We start from the raw sequence: 20,786 nt of genomic DNA, 5'->3' as shown, positions 1-20,786 counted from the left end.
GTTTCATTTTAATCTAAAGTGTTTTGGGACCATCCCTCATTGTGATTCTACACTTCAATTAAAATTAATTTACTGATTGATTAGACTACGAAAAACACTGATATTCTAGCTACTTTTTGGTGTAACAAAGATGTCAGTGGTTAAATGTTTGGGTTTATTTACGTACAGCTGATCAAGGCTGAAGCCATGGAGTCAGTACTGGTGGGGACTAAATCTGTGGGGTCCAGAAAAACATAAAAAATTTGAAAACTCATTCCCTATAATAATGTATTATGTATTTTTATTCTCAATATTTTTTGGGGTGGGATGTGACGCCACCCCCCCCCCCCCCCCCCCCCCCTACATATATTATAATTACTGCCTTGCAGCTGATAGCTACAAACTGTGAAATAACTTATGAATATGTCTGCGCTTTCCTCCACATCCATATCGCTGTCAGTGGAACAAGAAATCAGCTTAATAACTTTGTGGCAGTAAATTAGATCATTTGGTGGCCATATAAAACATTTCCAAGAAAAACTAATCAGGGATGTAATTCCGTGATGAATTTCATCAGAGAAAAATCATCTTTGGGTTTAGAAGTATTTTAAAAGGGATAATTATTTTAAAATATGAAAGATACATGATGAAAAAGAATGCAATTAGACAAAATGAAACGGCAACTTGAGCTCATCTTACTCACATAACGTGATATATTGCCACTTAAAGTAAGATATTGTGAGGAAACATCATGCAGGGAGGAATTCAAGAGTGTCCGAGAGGCAAATGGGAAATAAAGGTAATTTTATTTGATTGAAGAAGCTTTTTTTTTACATTTACTATACAGCATAAGCGTAAAAAAAATCTATATTATATACAATAAAGCTTTGAAATGATTTGTCTCATTAATATAAAACAGGATATCTTTGAGTCTTTCATATTATCTCGTTGCTTTCCTGCAGCGACACACAGATACTGTCACAGATTCGAATATTGACAGCTTTGTATTTGTTTTTGATCACGGTAGAAGCGGCATTGTGTTGTGCTGTGCTGTGATGTACTTCACTGTAATGACACAGCAAATGTCACCCTTGTCAATTCTCAGCGTCCAAATTGCCCTTCTAATGATGAGCTTCGAATTAACCTGTGTTCTGGCGCCCCAGGCCCGCGGCAACAATACAATGCACTCCCAAAACTCTGCACAGCAGGCCGCTGGCGTCCCAGTCGCAGACCTGCCCACTCCACCGTGCCAGCCGGCCAGACCGCCCGCCTGCCTGCCCGCCTGCCTCTGTCTGCTTGGCTCGTTTCCTCAACAATGCATCGGCAGAGGACATCTTTAAATACACTGGCACAAACGCAGCATTTCTGTGTTTAAGCTTGACCGAGCTAGCAAGCTAATTTGCTCCTAAACCCTTGAGTCTGGGAGAAGCAAGGGGGACAGAAACAGACTCTTAAATTACATCTGTGATTGGGGTTGGGTGGGGGTAGAGGAAAGCTATACGGGGAGCAGTGGCGGAGAGGAGACGTTGGCTTAGGGATGGCGGAGCTATGGACTGAAATCACTGAAACTGTGAGGAGCAAAACAGTGCTAATGTCAGGTGAGGTCATTTTGTTTAAAGGGATCATTTGAATCTTTTAAAGTGAGGCTGTATGAAGTACTTATTCATAGTCAGTGTTTGGAGAAGCAGACAGGAGTCCGACACGGAAGCTAAGCAATATACAGCTGTGGAGGGGGGGCAGCAGCAAAATGTATTTTAGCTACCTAAACAAAAAAATCAATATCAGTGTAAGTGTGCAATATACTGACAATATATTAAGTACTATACCTTTATACTTCTGTGTTGAATGGACGCTGTACCCTACGCCGTAGCCTGTCATGCACCGCCTTAGAAATGTTACTACATGTCGCGTTGACGCAGACCTCCTGTTCATTCTTGTAAGCTGAAACCATTTCCCTCAGTGGAAACAAAACCTTAATTTACTTTAATTTCACAGATAAGAAAAGATAAATTGTGAAGACAATAAAGCCTCCAGAAAATAGCATTTTAAGTCTTGTGTGTGATTTATCCTGGCTTCATATGAGCAGAGGAAATCTCTGCTCATCGCTAGGCTAATTTATAGAATGTAAAATGCCATAGGCTTGTGCTAATAACGTTTTATAGAATGTAAAATGCCATAGGCTTGTGCTAATAACGTTAGCATGTTATATTTGTTTGGAAAACAAGACAGCTGTTTTTTTAGGTGACCCTTGTGAGTTGTAATGGAGCCGGATTGTGTGCCGTTACCTTTGTTAAATGTTGTTGTTGCCCTTGGTTTCATATGAGTAGAGGAAAAGTCCGCTAGCAGTTAGGCTAATTTATACAATGTAAAACGCCATAGGCTTGTGCTAAAGACATTAGCATGTGAATGCTGTGAGTTATAGTGAAGCTGATTTGTGTACTTGTGTTTGAAACTGTTTCTATTAAGCCATGTTTGATGTGTGTTTAATGTGTGTTTTGAATCAACTCAACTTTACAGCACTTCACAGAAACCTCTGTTGCCAAATAGTGGTTTGGAGGTGTAACTGCAGAATGACACAGACACACCACCGCACAAGTATAAATGCTCTCAACGACGTAGGCCACATGCGTAGGCTGTGCGCAGAGCTGACGCATAAGTATAAATCCCGCTTAAAGCCGTTATATTGCTCTCTTCAAAGCCAGACTCCATTGAGAAAAACTGTGATTTAACATCACTGAACACGGGAGCTGCTGGTCTACGGCTGCCTCAACCAGTTTGTTTGTTTGTGTTATTGTGTTACTGACGTTAGTCAGGATTCACAGAAGTCACACGGTAACACAAACTAATTAACTGATCGAGGCAGCGTTAGACCAACAGGTCCTTTGTTCAGCATCCCAAAATTACTGTTTTTGTTAATGAGGTCTGGCGGCTTTGATGAGAGCATAGATGGGGAACTGAAGCAGTTGAGGGCTTCCACATCGGCATGGGCTGTCTGACAGAGAGGTAAAGCTGTGAAAATACTCTCAATATTCAATGAAACTTTTTTTTAGGTGGCTAAAATACATTTTGCTTACACTGCTTAGCTTCTGTTTCGGCACTCTGGACTGTGGATAAGTGCTGCATAAAACCACACATCAGCAAATCCAAAGTGTCCCTTTAACATGTAAACAAGGAGTGACAATTAGACAACTCTTAACTGAATCTATAGGTGTTGTCAGCTGGAATAAATCCCTATCACACTATATTAAATGTAAGTTTTCAGCAGTTCTAACGGGCAGGAGAGAAAACACAAACTGCAGATGTCAGGGAAATATAATACTGGATGATGGAAAACAATGGTTTGTGTGGCACGGAGCTTTCCCTTAATAAACGAGAGGTCCGTTACAAATTAAAGATGTTTCGCCGACACCGAGGTTCCTATTTGTGAAGCCAAGTTCTCATCCCGACAGTCAAAAAATCACAACTAATCAAATGTGGGGAAACAGATTTATGATCTAATGCTTCTGAACAATCTATATCCCATAAACAATCCCAGAGTAAGAAACCATTATATCCTCACATTTGCCATAAAGAGACATTTCTCATAGTTTTCCTTTTAGATTACTTTCCCCTTCCTCAAGTGCTATTTCTATTACCCATCTGAAATAAACACAATACTTCAGCTCCTGTCAATGTGTCCGGCTCCCAACGACCAGGCAGCATACCAATATCTTAGGATTTGCTCCCTCTCTCTTCCTCTCTCTGTCTGTCTCTGCGAGCTTCAGCTTTGCCTCAAAAAGAGTGGCCTTACATAATTAATATAATGTGGCTTCTCATTCAGTCATGTTCACTTTGTGTCAGCCAGGACTATGTGTTTTATATTCCATTTTATCTTGTCGCAAAAGCACCAGCATGGTTCCCACTCTCTCTCATTTTCTGTTTTTTTTTTTTTTGCCTTCCTTTTCACGACAATTTTAACAACCTCCAGAAGTAGGACACTGTAACGTGGTGAGTGTGGTGGTATGCAGTGTGATGGGCAGGTTGAGCCCAGCATGCAGGAACATATATAGTAAGAGGAGGTGGGCCACAATCACGGTATGAATAGACGCTCCCCCGTGCTTTCTACTGAAGCAGATTGACAGTGTCACTCAGAGACGAGAGGCGTATGAAAGGAATAAGGCAAACATGGCGAGGCCCTCGCTGCGTGGAGATGCATTAGATTTACACCTACTGGGCAGAGGAAAGCAAGAGGGAGGCCTCTCTAACACTTTCTATCATTATCTATTTCCCTGTCACAAAGGCCATTCAGTTTGGCATCTGGGAGGCATGCTGACTCTCTCCCAGGTTCTCCATTATTCACCACAGTGAGGTCTGCACCATGATACCACTTAATATCAGACAGTCAGAACCAAAGTCCGTAGCATTAGCCACCCACCAGCCGGAGCTGCACTATATAGAGGATTGTCAGCGGTGAGGCAGTCCACGAGAGGAGCTGCAGCTCGTATCTAAGACACACAGATTGAAATGGAGGTGGAAGACCGATCTGAAGAAAAGAGAAGGAACTAATAGGCACATCTTTTCTGATTTGAGGAACATGACTATAGCATACATAAGGATGATGGCAGGGGTCTGACACAGTGGTAGTAATTGGATTTCTCAGGCCCTGTGCCCGCTCATGATAACATGCTGAGCTGTGACATGAAAAGTCCTTATGTGTGGCGAGGGAGCAAGGTGCAGCAGAGTGGAAGTGACAGGTGTCAAAGATCCAATTCCCCTCGCTCCTCTCGATCCTTGAGTTCCCTTTTCTCTGGAGACAGCTGAGGAACAACCTGCCCTGTGGTAAAGCCAAACACCAGGCTTGACATTCAGTTGCAAATCCAAGCTAGTTAAACCTACGTAGTGCGCAGCGGAGGAGGCGGAGGAGGTGGAGGAGGAGGGAGGGTGGGGGGATGGGAGCACTGTGGATATAAGAGGTCACGTGGGGGGATGGGAGCACTGTGGATATAAGAGGTCACGGCCTGATTGCTTGCTTTATTTATTTTCTGATGCTAATGTGAGCTGAATATAGAAGGAGCGCAGGGTTCCTCCGATGTGCCGAAGAACACACAAAGGAGCCCCCCTCCCTCCACTGCAGATCTTACAGATGTTGAGGGGGGGGTCTGGCCACAGTTCCCTCCCTGTCCTCTGCACGCATTCTGGCCTCATCTTTAACGAGGACTGCATGAGAGCGGGCACATCATTAAAAAGAGCATTCTGAGACTTTCCTGTCTGCCATTAAAGTTAACAGCCGACCTCTCCCATTACCTTTTATCCTCCCCTTTAAGGAGGAGGGGGACAGTGGGGTTTGAAAAGTCGCATTCTGTGTGCAAGATGCATCCATTGAGTGATTTCTGTCCCGCGGTCAATTATACATGAAGGCAGCACCAGTGAAGTCTCCTGGAATGCACCACAAGTTGCTTCCTGAACACTGCGCACAAACTCTAACCTTATACTCTCAATAAGCAGATTAATGTAAGAGTTGCTGTAGCATTTACATGGTTCACACTAACCTGATTTTACATAATGTGGTATGATAATTAGCTTAATGCCCAGAAAGATGAGTGGTAGCCTAAAGGAAACATCTTATTAGCAGAACAATACACAATCGGAGGGCCTTTGTGAATAATGTTTTTAATGTTGATGAACTTTAATTTGATTATCCACCACCACCAGCTACGCCACGATGCAGAAACACCACTCTGCGTCCTGTTCGGCTCTTGACCTTTTCACACATACGAACAGAGTCAAAACAAGCAGCAATACGACTGCAGTGTGTGAATAACAGTTATTCACATTGAATAGTTGACTCAATGTGGTGTACAGGTTAGGTATGTTGCAATTTTGATCTTGAAACTGAACTAATGCACATATACTAGACGACCCGCTCACATCTAAAGGCAACGTGAGGTTTTAATCACACACTATAACATTTTGCAAAAACTGTAAATCTCGCACAATCACTACTTCAAAGACTACAACTAGATTCCTTTTGAGATTATTTCCCATCCTGCTCCTGGTGCAAAATACTACACCAAACTGCCTTTAGCAAATATGACATATTAACAATTCCTTAACTGTCCCATAAGACAGTGGTTCCCAACTGGTGGGTCCCGGTCCAAAAGTAGGTCATGGGTCCATTCTGAATGGACCACAAGTGACTCACAAACGTGTCAGGTTTGTAAAGAACATACTTTGTTTTCAGGTACAGTGAATTTCTGGCACAGAGCATTTATTTTTAGGTGCAGTTTCCTGCTATAAACTGAGTGACTAACGGACAGCTATTTAAAGGCGCTGTATGTAAGAATGTGGCCAAAACGGTTACTGCACTCAAATTCAAAATACTGCCGCGAGTCGTGTCCGCCCCCCCTCCCCTACAGATTCGAGGTTGTTGGACAGCGGCACGCTGGAGACTGATTTGCTTGCCCACGGGCGGCTGCCGTGGCAGGGCTGCGTCGCCGCGTCCTTGATCTTTGGTTTTCCAGTGGACTGTTCGAGCAAGTCCAGCTTCTCTGCTGCTAACGCTGCTGCCGGGATACAGCTGAGGACGAGCCGGCTGCTAATGCTATGTACTGGGACACTGCTAATGCTGCTTGCCGTGCTGCTGTAGCTCAGTCGTAACTGTAACTGATGCTGAGACTCTACTGACTGTGTGACTGGTAGACGGCGGTGGGTGGCGCAACAGGCCAAAACACAAATTCAAAACATAAACATGATTTGCGGACCGTAAAATATTTTTTCAAATGCGAATATTGTGGCTGTACTATTGTTGTCGGTGAGATCAGTATGTTATATGAACATTATTCCTTAGTCTCTGTGACATATTAGGACGATTTTACGACTGTTTGCTTTAGATTTCTTACATATAGCTCCTTTAACAGAGACAGCAAACTAGCTTGACGACGTGGCCAAATGCAAGTATGACGCTAAATGTATTAGTGTGGACCTTGAACTAATGACTAAGGAGAAATCTGGACCCCAAGGCTGGACCAGTTAGAAACGACTGCCCTAAAACACATAACTCCAGAAACACAAGATAAAAGGTGCCATAAGTTTAAAGTATTCCTGTCAATTCTGCATCATTATAATCCAAAGAGGATAAACTGCATTTGGGCACAAACGTCACATTTGTATTTGTTGTCTCAGCTCTTCAAAAATCGAGATTTCTCACTAAAATTACAGTGGTGTAGTGGTTAGCACTGTCGCCTCACAGCAAGAGGGTTCCTGGTTTAATCCCAGGAGGTTTGCATGTTCTCCCCGGGTCAGCATGGGTGTTCTCCAGGTACTCCGTCTTCCTCCCACAGTCCAAAGACATGCAGGTTAATTGGAGACTCTAAATTGTCCGTAGGTGTGAATGTGAGTGTGAATGGTTGTCTGTCTCTATGTGTCAGCCCTGTGATAGTCTGGTGACCTGTCCAGGGTGTACCCTGCCTCTCACCCAATGTCAGCTGGGATAGGCTCCAGCCCCCCCGCAACCCTCAAGAGGATAGGCAGTTACGAAAATAGATGGATGGACGAACTAAAATGATTGCTGGTTGATGGATCAGATACACGATGAATTAAACACCGACTCCTGGTCACAAACCCCCAGAGTTCCAGAAACCGAGACTTGTTGACGTTCTTGCGCCTCCCTGCAGTCCCCTCCATGTTTACTGTCTACCTGTTGTGCTGCTTCTTGTTGGTGCTGGAGAGAGCTCAGCTGTGGCTGTCATGTCATCGAACTTGACAAAACTTGACATAAAGACTGACCTTACACCAAATGATCAAGGTCACGGTAGGGCTCACCAACTGAGGTAAAATTCTCCTGATTTAATTCCGACATTTGAAATGTGTCTGTCACAGAGAAACTGCTTGAAAAGTCATTTGGAGTAAAGCTGGCCTCAGATAAACTCTGTAGCAATACGTGTTTCCGTTATCTGAATCACTAGTGCGCCTGTTAATCCACTGCATAAGGACAGAGGTCTCAAAGACTGGGGAGGGTCTCGAATATGAAGACGTGTTGAAAGACAAAATCCAAGCCTAGTCTTGCGGAGACTGGTGGCCACAAGAAGGTCGAGGGAGGAGGTGTTCCCTGGGTCCACACACACCTCAACGGGTCCCTCCTCTCTGTTACTGCGCCTTCACTCTCTCATCAATAGTTTATAATCTGGGTCACTGGCAGCCAAAACGTGCCTCCCCCTGTTGAGACCTACTCAAAATGTTGAATTACAACATAGTGAGCTCATCCCCTGCAAGGTCATCTAGGGGACAGCGAGGGATCACTGACACTAATTGGTGAATGAAAGATAGTAATGATAGAGGTGGTTTGGACGACTTCTCTTTAACCTCTGTTTAACTTCTGCCGAGTACAAATCCAAAGAGCACATTCTGCCATGCCATGTTTCACAGCATATGCAGCCTCTCAGAGGGAGAAATTCAGCATTTCAACGGCTATAAAATGTTACAGAATAAATCACTCCCACTGAATATACATGAGGAGGACAGAATATGGAAATATTACAGAAGTACGCCTGAGGTAGTAACCTTTTGTTGCCACAACTGAGGAGGACGACATAACTTTACATATTCCCGCTATATATTCCATCTGAGTTATAATGTTGTCAGGAGAAACAAGGTGATGAGAACCAAGATAAAAGGGAGATGACAAAGGCATTGGGGGAGACAATGAAATGAGAGAAAAACAGAATGCAGGAAATCTCTAATGGATTAAAGAGGATGGAGGTATAGTGTTTTTTCCCACAGAAAGGAAGTAATAGGGGTTAAAAAAAGAAATGCACATTGCTGCAGCAGAGGAGACCCCCCCCCCTCCTCCTTCTCGCTCTTCCTCCGTTACCCCAGCTGCAGTGATAAATGTCTCTTTGTATTCTGGACAGAAAACTGCGGGCTACAATGTACTTGTCAGAAGACAGCTGATTTTCCCCTTAAACAGAGCAGAGTATATTCTTAATCTTTCCTTTCACAGAGGGAGAAGATAAAACAAATGCCTCGTGCCAAGACACATAATGCCCAGAAAATCTCTCCCCATTCACTACACGTTTGTGTGGCGCACAGCTACGAATCATCCCTGTGTGTGTTTGTGTGTCTGAAGCAGGTGTAGCTATAGCATGTGCAACTGCATGCTATTTGTACTTTTCTTAAATTTCCACAGCATCCTTAATCCCTGCAGTATAGCCATGGTTCCACTATGAGGGCTCATAAATGGGAGTCAGTGCTACAGGTAATGGAGCTGATTATAGCTATCTGGGCTACGGGCCAGCTGCCAGACTCTGCCCTGCCTGGAGGGAGCACAGGCCGCCTGGTGTCTGATATCCTGGGATCCCTGTAATACAAGCCTTGCTTTGGCAGTCACTCTGTGACTATCCTGGCCACTTCCAGCCACACACTGAGGCTCCTTTGAGTCAGTCTATGTGTATAGTATGTCCTCATCAGGTTGTTTACTCCACATGGTATCAGTCTATAGTCATACCATTTCAGCGACAAGGCTGTGGTAAGAAATGCTTTTTGTAAAGGCGTATTAGGGGCTCTTGAGAGGAAAGTTGTCACCACAGCATCAGGATCGGGTCTGGAGTTATACTATCTGCTGCTTTCTGTCCTCGGGGCAGAGCGGTTCTGGTGGCCAGCTTGCACGCACGCAAATTACATTCTTGACAAGACAGACAACAATGGCTAATCAGTCGGGGACACATTCCCCGGCAGTGCTATAGAAATCTTTCCCTCAGCTGACCAGCAGACATCAGAGTTTTAGTACAGTCATCAGGCATCCTCATTTCCACTTAAACTCGGAGATATTAGGATGTCCGAGTGCTGGGAATGAAGTGCTAAAAGACACAATGTTGGTGTGATTAAATTACCAGGGAGACAGTAATGTAATTCACTACTGCATAATTTCAGTATATTGGAGTTAGTGGCCTGGTTTCATTGTTATTTCACATGTGAAATTTCAGCAGACATGCAGCAACACATCGAATGTATCAGCATCTCTGAAGGAGAAATAATTTGCCTCGGCTTCCCCGTCATGATATGGCTGCCTGAGACATCCTCTGCACTCGCAGTCTTTGTGGGTGGGAAGGACGTATAATAAAGAACACAGTGGAGGAGGAGGCTTTGTTAACCTCTCATTATGTTGAATTTACATCACACGAAGAGAAGATTATTACTGTTAAATGTAAACTGTGTTCAGATTAGAATCTATGGCAGCAAGCCCGCATCAAACTGGAGGTGCAAGATCCTCATCCCATTAAAGATATATGATTTCTAAACGGCTAAATGTGGAGGTGGAGGTGATGTAGGTGACGTATATGTATTAATTTCTTTATTTCTTGAATACACAGATTCTTAGCCCTGCCAGAGTTAGCTATAAGCTAATATACACCTGTGGTCCCTGAGCAGGAAACAGACAAACAAAAAGCCGCACTACCACCGACACAGACAATGTTTTCTCTTCTGCCTGCACCATGCTGTTGGACATGCTTGTTTGCTACCTTGCCGGCTTCAAAAGTTTCTCTAGTTTTCACCCCAGGACGCCCTGGAGTAAAACATGCTACCAGTGTGAAAGGCTGCGTCATACACCTTTGCAGCTGTGGTAGAAAGAGCTCTTATTGGCTATCAACAAGTCAGTCATTTAGGATTGTAGCCAATGAGATTCCGTTTCCAACACTGTGTAGCACGTATATGTGGCTCTTTTAAACACAGAAAGACCCGATAAAAATAAGTGATGGACTCCTTTCCCATTGCCAGTAGACCAGAAACATGTACAGGTCTCTGCAGTACATGAGTATGCCCTTCAGTTTTTTTTCCGTGTCCCTTGGAACATCACAGACATGCTGGAGAACAGGTTAGTAAACAGTAGAAAGTGCATGGAGGCGAGTGAAAAAGTTATGGTGGTTATTTCTTTTTGTATCTACTTACTCAGTCTCTCTTTCAAACTCAGTGCAGACTAATTCTAAATAATGTTCAGGTGCTGATTGTATGGAGACGAGCGGTACTTTGTGGCAGCCTGCACTGCATTGCGAAGAAAAGGGGCCAAAATAAGCACGTCCTGCTCTGTGTTGTATTTCTATTGCTGCCGATTAGAGTCGACTGGAGCTGGAGCCGATAAATGCCTGTGACTACTGCAGAGTCATTTGCCCTGGGGGTGAGTGTCGATTGTAACCTTTGCCACTGAAGCGAGCACTTATGTATGCAGCTCCTTCTATGTGGAATCTTGTGCAGAAGGACTTTAAGTTGGACTTAAAGTTGCGTCTCAAAGCAGTGTTGCAGGATTTTTGTACAAAATCTTCTATATGTCAGTGTCTACATCTTGGCTGGTCTTTGTAATCATGTGTAGTTGCCCTTTTTTGCGTTTTTATGGTTGACTTCTAGTATATGTTAACATGCTTTTTGGCTTTTCTTCATAGTAATCTTATTCTGTGTTCCATATTGCTTGTCTTAGAGCTTTACATTTTTATTCTGTATTTTGTTATGTTGTCTGTCTGTAACTTCTGTTGCTGCCTGTCTCGACCAGGACACTCTTGAAAATGAGATTTTTAATCTCAAGAGATTTTTCTGGTTAAATAAATAAAAAAAGACAGGAAAAAATCCAGACGTTAGTGTGTGCTAGTGGTTTTTTAAGTTATCCTTTTAAGATTAACAAATAATTGTTAGAAATAAAAGTGACACACATTTGTAACGTGTGGATGATTTCAGCACAAATGAGGCTGCAGTCCTCTTCACCATACAGCTGTCTTTATCACCCCCCCAGTCTCATTACTTGCTTTGTGTTGCAGTGGGTAAAGGGTCGTGTCCACGCAGTGACCCCAAAGAATTAAAATCACGACAGCCTGGTTAGGAAAAATGGCCGCTGCCTCGGTTCTTCAGACAAGAACTGGAATCAATCGGAGCCACAAAAGGCAAGTAGACCGGAGACAACTCTACAGCTCTGCTACTTGAATTTCACTCTATTTCCACCTTTCTATAGTATTTCTCTCATGTGCCATCTCTTTATCTCCCTCCCTCTTTCCCTCTTCCTCTTCCACCCCTCCCCTCTCTGATTAACCTTTAAAGACACACACTCGCAGCCATACACACACACACACAAACTCCACATACTGTGTACTCACACTCTCAGACAAGATTTAAAATTCAGGTACTTTCTCCTCTTGCTTTAATACACACTCGGCCCCCATCAACTTCAGCACATTACCTGTTCTTAATCTCCCTCCCTCTGTCTGGGATCATCCTGATCCCCCTGTTTTCCCATCTGCTGTCGATTGGGGCCCAGCTTGGCTAGGTGTTCAACAAACAACTGTGATTCACTTGGTTTCTGCGGAGATTATTAACACACCTAGCATGCCACAGCGTCATGAATAAGCAATGGAGATCCGGAGCCCTATTTTCTCTCCGTCTCTGTGTTTCCTCTCTCTCTCTCTCTCTCTTGCCCTGCCGCGTTGTGAACTGAATGCCAGGATTGTCTAGAAAATGAGCTGTCAGTGGAGGGCCTGCAATGAGATACATCAGGCTCATTGTGAGCCCTAGAAAATAATGAACTATTCCCATTTCTCTCTCTGATATGTTCAATACGCTATCCATGACAAGTGCAGAGAGATAAGCAGTCCCCTCTTGAGCTGATTAAATACACTGGGTATATTCAGGAGAGCTTTGGCAGAATGAGGGTTCAGGGGATGCCATTATAGTATTATAACATATGTTTTCAGTCTGGGGCTGGAGAAGAAGACCTCTAGCATGCATTTTTTGCTTGTGTGCAGTTGGGGAAGAGCAAGCTAGAGGCGATGCTTGTAAAAACTTAGCAGAATCAAAACATGTCAAGTTTGTTTAAGCGCTTCTTCACATCTCTTAACTTATTCCCTGGTGGAATTAGCCAAAGAACTAAAGGGATGGGCTCACATAAGATTTATTTTTAAAGAATTTTGTTGGTTTACTTATGCAAGTACTGCAAACAAATACTACCAAGAGGCCACGGCCAATTATTTTAATTTAGCACAGACATAAAAGCAGTGTAGTTTGTGCAGAAACTGGCTCGCTTTACTCAGTGAGATGCGCAAAAAAATCCACATCGTCCCTCTAAGTGTTAGAGGTATATCTTACCAGGGGCAAAATCAATATCGGTCAGCTCTTTTTTTTATTATATGAGGTGTAATTTCAATAAGACAGAGCCGGAGAGCTCACTGAGTCACACAGTTTCATTGAGCGATGTAAGCACGATAAAAGAGATGAGCACAGATGGACTCAGCTTGAAATGACATTTTATTTCCTTATACAGTACTTCCTCAAGTCTCTACATCTCCGAGGCAAAATCTGCATCTTGGTTGTTCATTACAGACTTCACTACACCTGCTAGCAAGCAGTCTCTGGTGTGTTTGAGCCTGCAGTGTGTGCGTGCGTGTGTGTATGTGTGTGTGCACTCTATCTTCCTTAATGCTTGTATTGCACTGAGCTCTTTGTCACTGTCAGCCATTTTACCTCCACCATGGGTTACACATTAGATTAGGCAAATCCAAATCAAAATGGATGGTCCCAGTATGGAGTTTGTATGTTAATCTAATCATAAAATATCATAACGCAACATGTGTTGTCACCAGCCCGAATCACAAGGAGGGTTTTGGCGCTTAATTCAATCAAATGTTGTTTGAGAATCAGTCAAATCCTCTGGCACGTTCACAGAGTTATCTCAGAGTGAGAGGGAAAAAAATCACTCCTACCTGTCACAGACATTGTTTCCTCCTTTCCTCTTTTTTTTATTTTCCCCTCGCTAAGACTGCTTACTAGACTCTCAGCTCATCTCTCCATCTCTGTCTCCCTCACACACACACTCTCTCTCCTCCTCTCTCCTCTCTCTCGTGTTGTCAGCACAGCCCTGTTCCTGTTGCCTTCCTGATTCTGACACCTGTCAGCATTTTCGTTAGTAGATCAGAGAACTGCAAACTAGAAATGTTCCCGTGTTGAATTTAGGGCAAGTTTGCAGCGGAAAAACATGTGAGGTGCCTTTACTCTTTCTTTAATTCAACAGGGGAAGGGAAGTGCTTGACTGGCACAAAGTTGGGAGATGTGGGTTGGAGATGTTTGCAGTCAGTCGATGGAAACAGAAGACAGAAAGACATATGGAGGGAGGGAGAGAGAGAAAAGGTGGCGGCGGCGGCGGCGGCGATGGTGGTGGGGGCTGAAATCAATTAGGAACAGTGAAACCCTGCGGATCTGCTGATGGAAGAAGGGAATATGGCGAAGTCTGCGTCCCACGTAGGGGGCTTCCATTCCTGGGCTCCAGCTTCAGGCACACACCCACAGGGAGCTAACAGATAGATGAGAGATATTCTCCAGAGGTGGAGGCCGAGGAATATGTCAGAAATAAAAGAGGCCTGTTCCCTGTTCTGGCTAATTGAGCAGTCTTGGATCCCTTTGAGTCTAATAAGCCAAGAGAAAGGGCTTTTTTTTGTTTTTGGAAGAGCACTTACACATTGACCTGGAAACAATTCCAAAACGAAGACCACAAACCTCTAAACTCACACATCGGACATGATGAAGTAACACCGTGCTCCCCTCCTTTCCCTCCCGCAGAGATAACTCGAGCGATTTAACAATACATGAATCTAAATCCTTAAAAACCATGGCTCATCCATATCCGGGAGGAATTAAAGTGTGAGCTATGACAATCAAAGGAAGTCGAAAAAAAAAAAAAATAGATTTAGCTCTCTTTGTCACCAGCCCCCTCGGAGTCTGTTCCCTCGCTTCTCCCTTGACACTAATGGTTCTACAGAGCCAAAGCTAGCATGTCGCACACTTCAACCAAATCCCCCCCTAACTTCACAGACATGCCTATAAAGATAAAGACGAATTCATTTTATATAGCTCCCCTTCTTCTCAGTTTATAGTTACAGCGATATCATCCGTTATTATTCTACTGGCAGATACGACGGAGCCATTACATGTTAAAGATAGCCCTTCCTTTATAGATTTTAAGAGATTTAATGTAATTTGTTCTTCAGATACTTCCCTAATCTAATCCACTGGGTGAGGATATTTCAGGTCAGGTTTTCAAAAAGAGCACACACGCCTCTTTAGACTCTTGGCAGGGATTCAACAAAGAGGCATTCGCTCAGATTTAAGTCTAAAATCTCTCCACAAGCACTTCACTGAAAGTTACCTTGGTGTTGGCTGGTGCAGGAATAATGAACGGCCGCTGTCTGAGACCGCATCGCCGAAGAACACCGATGGACAAAAGCCAAAATATCAAACTCCCAAACTGATACAGAGAGGGGGGAAAGAAGCCCACTGTGATTCAGAGCTGGGCTAGTTAGCAGCTGCATCTCGTCATACAATAGCATTCCCACATGAAAGCCCCACGACATGATGGAGATGTGGGGTCTTTGTGTAAAGGTAACGGCTTGTCTCCTGGGCAAACAACACCTTTACATGGCACTGGGAACGGCAAACATTTGCACTGTAAAAGCCCGAGAGTTTAACCCTTCCTCCTTCCCTCCCTTCCAGCTTCCTTTTGTTCTCAGCACTTATCAACACAAGAAAACAGAACAATAAAAACACACAAAAAACAAGGCTCTTCTATCCTCGGCTTGTGTGTGTTGTTGTCCTTTGGCAATTGCAGTCTCTCAACTTGTTTTCTGCTTTAGCTGGCAGGAGAGGCGCGCCATACAACAGAGTTAGTCCCAGAAGACATCTAAGCAGCGGGGTGTTTAGTGAACATGCCTATTTGTTTCCTGACAATTCCCTTCATTCACTCAATAGCACTCGCAGATAGTGTCCATTTTTTGTCAATTAAGACAGATGAGCTCAAAGTGAAACCACGCCGTCACACGACTGCAACCGCTGCGGCTCTCATATTATACAAACCTCGACTGTTCTATTTCTGCCTTTGTCCTCAAGTGAGTTTGAACAGAGGAAAATGAAGGAGGGAAAAGAGGAAGCTAGTGTTCTCCTGAGAAGCGCCACAAAAAAAACCCTGATGATGTAGAATCCTCATACAGCAGGAGAGACAGACTCGACTGTGCGCCATGCTGAATCTGCCCATCTCTGTCAGCCCACCATGCCCTTTAACTGTGTAATTAGACCGTTGAGATGGTAATGGAGGGACGATTTCATTTGCTATGTCATTACATTTCTGCACGTGTAAGGATCTTTGGTCAATTCATTTAATAATTATGAACAGCCTCTCATTACTCTCTGGTGTGACCACTGCTGCTGACTGACTTTCAAAACAAAGGGAGGAGGAGGAGGGGACGCCGCCGCGGATCATCCGCTCTTTTCTCATTTAATAGAGAAACCAAAATCGGAAAATTAAAAGCGATTCGTTACGTTTTTACTCATTTACGAATCCAACGCAAAAAAAACTAGTAACAGCTTGTTTTTCATACTTCAATTTTATGCCTTTTATTACGTTGATAGTAGAAAATGAGAAAACGGACCACGGACCAAATTTGATTTTGATAATTAATGTGTCTGATTTGTGTGACCAGGAAGTTGCTGACTTCTTCGTGTGTGGCATTTGATGGCCTCACTCTGTGGCAAATACACTCGATGGAGCGATGGTGCTTCCTTATTTAGTGTGATAAATATCAGTATAAGGCTTTTTTCTTTCAGCAAAGTATTTTGGAAAATGTCACGTTAAAAGTCTGAACTTGTGTGAACAGATAAACTTTTAGAAGAAACAGAAAGTATAACGTTGCCATGGATACAGTGAGTGAGACCGTGGGCAGCAGTGTGAGCCCTGGTTATATTTGTGTACATTTTGGAATTTGAAGTTCACCAAATAAACTAATAACAGTTCATTTTTTGCATTTCATAACATTTTATTATATAATTTCTTAACACTGAATGTGCTGACAACTATCACTGAATCACCCTGATATTAAAGAACTGTTCCCATTCCTACGCTTACAGTGAGTTACAGGATATACTGGGTGCAAATTGAGCTTTGTTTTTTTGCCCATGAAACTTTGTTGAAGGAAAAAAACAGCTGTAATTCATGACATTAAATCAGGCAGCGCACTGCCCAACTGTTTTTGCTGCAAGTTTATCAAGTGCAAGACAGGCACTTTATGGTCACACAATCGGACACATTAAACATCAGAATCAAATTCTGTGTGTGGCTCCTTTTTTCTATTTCCTATTTTTGAATTGTGCATGAAATTAAAAGTACAAAAGACAAAAGAACACAAGCTGCAATTTGTTTTTTTAGTTGGATTAATAAAAAATGAATTCGGCCCTTTCATACAGCTGGCACAGAGCGGCCTGTCAGTGCTAGAATCAGATTGATACAGTTGGCATCCTCCTCCAGTCTGCATGTCGAGGTATCTTTGAGCAATGCAAGAGTAGCAGGTGGCACCTTGTATGGTAGCCTCAGCCACCAGTTTGTGAATGTGACTTGTGGTCAGATGACTAGAAAGTAAGTAAGTAGCTTGCACTCATCTGTGTGCACATGGGCGTGAAGTTGTGAAAATGAGGTGTGGTCAGGTGCATTGTTGGCTATTTTGAGGCAGCAGAAACAACAAAATCAACAAAACCACCGACAAAAACCTGGTCTAAAGTCACATACATTGTATTTTCCAGCTATTTAAAGGGCACATTCTTCAGATTAGATGCATCCACATATGATTACAACACGATTACTCTCTGCTTGTTACACACAAAGAGGTTTGCTACTGGGTTGTGGTTGGGTGAGATCATTAATGAGAGAGACGCACGAGAAGCAGCTAACTGTATTATTTCAGAAGCTAAAGGTTTAGAACGGTTACCTCTTTCAGGGTCACAGTTTTGCTGATTAAATATTGCACGATATTTGCTGCCATCACATTACTGCTCTTACTGAATTATTCTCAGCAGGAATCCACTTGGTTCTCCAACTTGACTAAACCACCATGTAAATAGCAGGACCTATGGTGTAGTAGTAGTAGTAGTAGTAGTAGGTGTACCTGACACTGTCATTGGTTGAATTCATGTTACGCTCAAAAACCACCTATGATTAATCACTTTGTGCCCATAATTTGCAACATTTAACAAGCAGGATGCTCTTACGCCAGCCACTTCAGATCGTTTAAACAGGGCTCATTGTTTTTACATTTTCTGATTCTGGATTTCCTATTGAAAATAAAACAAAACGAATGATACATGGATTGGGAAGTGTCCAGTGAGGCTATTTTGTTAAGTCCTTACTGAGGGAAATTGCCGGCCAAAAGTGAGTCTGAAGCCAACTGCAATAAAAAAGAAAAAAAAAAGCCAATAACAAACGGCCTAATTGTAATTCCAAACAGATACTTTGTTATCATCTATTCGTTCTGGTCAAAAAGAACGGACAGCACTGTGAAATAGCCTCTTGTTCTGTTTACCAGCAATGTGGTGCTGCATTACACATTCAGGAGGCATGCATCCATTTTGCTGAAACAGATACAATCATTGGTGGTGTTAATGAAAAAAGAACTGCCTCAGAGAGCTCTCCCCACTTGTAATATTCCTCATGTACATCATTTCTAATTGTCTCCAATAATGAGATCCCACTACTAGAAGACCTGTCAGCATGCATTTTTTAAGGCACAGGATTTTTTTTTTTTTTGTGGTTGTGAAGTAATTACAGCTGGCAACCGATAGTCAGCAAATTCACTTTTCGTTGTTCATTACCATCTGATGGCGCTTGGTACAAGTTTATCCTAATGGTCACCGCACTTCCTGACCTTCTATACGTCAGCTGTATGCAGCTCAGTCATTACAATATATAGGCAGATCCATTTGTATGACGCCATTATCATAAAGTGTATGTTGCCTAATGTTATTATTCCCCAGTCAAACAACATCAACAGCCAAATTGCTCCAAGTGAAGCATCTGGTTAGCGAAACGTGCCAGGGACCAGACAAGGAAGAGCCCCACATGTCTATTACTGCTCCTCCAACCACACCCACACACTTCACAGTCCACTGATAAAAATAGATAAATAATTTCTTCATTCCTTTATGTCTTTTCACAAACTAGAATTCCTTTTCGCTATCTCCTGCTCATTAAAATTTCCTCCCTATATGAGCCGGGGAGGAAGAAAGTCGAGTACTGAGAGGGAGTCGACAGCCTTACTGGGGCAGTGTTAGTAAAAAGGAACCAAAATTATGTCGACGTTAACTGAGAGAAGGGGAAAAAAACTACATCTGGCACAAGTTCCCAAATTGGAGCAGAGCTCAAATGTAAGTTCAGATACTGCGAGTGATATCAGTGAGAGCCATCCTCAGGAGTGTGCTTTTAAACTAAAATGTCCGGCGCTTCCACCTCACTCAGAGTAAAATTGCTAATGCTGGTCTTTCTAAAATGTCTGCAATTTTCACACGCGCCAACTCCCGTGCTCTGCTGAGCTGTTACACCTGTGCACGCTGTGTTACCTTTGAGCTGGGTAAATACCCTCAGGTGCATATAGTAACATCCCGGTCTGCTCCAGACAGCTCTCTCCTGCACTCTCTCCCTCTTACTGACCCACTCTCTTCCGCAGTCTGACTGGCAGTAGTTAAGAACGAACATGACCCCTGCGCTGACTTCTGCCAACCAAGTGGATGTCTTTTTAAACGGTGAGTCAGAAATGAAACATCAACATTAATTCCCTGCTAAATGATCCCGCTGAATAATGGATGAGGGCACGTGGAGATATGTAGATTTCCACCTTCTACCTTTGTGAGCCTAATTGCTGCCATTCAAGCACATCTGAAGTCGGCGCTACTTCAAGAGCAGACATGGCTACTATCAGTCAATAATGTTGCCTAAGCCCGTATCAAAGGGTAGCCTTCGCTGTCAGAGATCTTTCACGTTAGCTGCTCTTCCAGGACATCAAAGACAAAGAAGAAAAAACGGTGATGTCCATACATCTGAAGCCTGCAATGGGCATAATGCACCTCATAAGGTGCTCTCGTGGCATAAAAACAGAGTCACACATGAATGCACGTTGGTCTTATCTTGAGACTCCAAAGGATGTTGCTATCCTCCTCACACACACACACACAAGCAGCGCACACACTCACGTACAAGCAACAGATTTCCTTACCTTGGTCTGGCAGCTGGCAAACATTGGGGGGGACAGTCATGTTCAGCACGTCATTGACAGCCGTGTCAACATAGTGTCCTCTCTGGACATCATGTTCACTGTCGGTCTGGTCGCTCTCCTCGTGGCCGCTGTCCTTCAGACTGTTCCCCTCCAGGTCCTTGAATGTCGATGTGCTACATGGGGGCCAGGAGGGAGGAGAGGGAAATGTTGATTAACTGTCACATCACCTTCTTTCACACGCTCTCCTTCGTCCCCGCGTCTCTGATGGTTTGTGACGAGCTGTCCGTCTCTCTCTCCGTGTCCCCTTTTTTGTCCTTTCTATGAATTCTTTGCCCTTTTACGTCGTCTATTTCCATGAATGCAAAACAGAAATAGTGATTTCTTTTTTCTGTTGTTGTCGCTGTAGTTAAATACTTTCGCCTCTGCTAAGAACAAAGCCTCATCCAGCTTCTACGCTTGCAGTAACCATGAAATAAGAAGGAAGTTTAAATCTCTTCAGAGCCTTTTTGGATTAAGTGCACTTTTTCTTTTTTTTTTACTTCACAGATAGCAGCTATGGGGTGCCTCAGACAGCGACATTGTGGATGGATGCAATGACTTCAAGGACATCGCATCGAGCAAACAGGAGGCACTCACTCACTACAATCAAACAAATACTGCAGTAATCAGGAATTCCTGGAAGGAAGATGGATGTAGGAAACGCTGGAAGCATACAAACTGAGCATCTGTCTTGTTTGGGGCTCACAGTCAATAAAGAGGGTGGGGTGGGGGGGG

At 43.4% G+C, this 20,786-nt stretch overlaps 1 protein-coding gene across 10 annotated transcripts in view; it reads right to left on the bottom strand.

Annotated features, from left to right (window-relative positions):
* The window catches only part of pcdh19 (protocadherin 19), a 70,124-nt gene that overhangs the window by 12,898 nt on the left and 36,440 nt on the right, over positions 1 to 20,786 (bottom strand). For 5 of the 10 annotated variants that reach the window (XM_050042665.1, XM_050042668.1, XM_050042671.1 and 2 more), the window contains exon 4: positions 20,013 to 20,185. In XM_050042665.1, coding sequence (XP_049898622.1) covers positions 20,013 to 20,185 — 173 coding nt within the window. Of the gene's footprint in view, positions 1 to 20,012; positions 20,199 to 20,786 lie in introns of all 10 variants that reach the window. The other 5 variants (XM_050042664.1, XM_050042667.1, XM_050042670.1 and 2 more) reach the window with 1 other exon arrangement.

Source organism: Epinephelus moara, chromosome 4, assembly GCF_006386435.1.
Source record: "Epinephelus moara isolate mb chromosome 4, YSFRI_EMoa_1.0, whole genome shotgun sequence".
Lineage (NCBI taxonomy): Eukaryota > Metazoa > Chordata > Actinopteri > Perciformes > Serranidae > Epinephelus > Epinephelus moara.
Note: the sequence above shows the minus strand (reverse complement) of the source record. Positions and strands in the feature narration are given on the sequence as shown.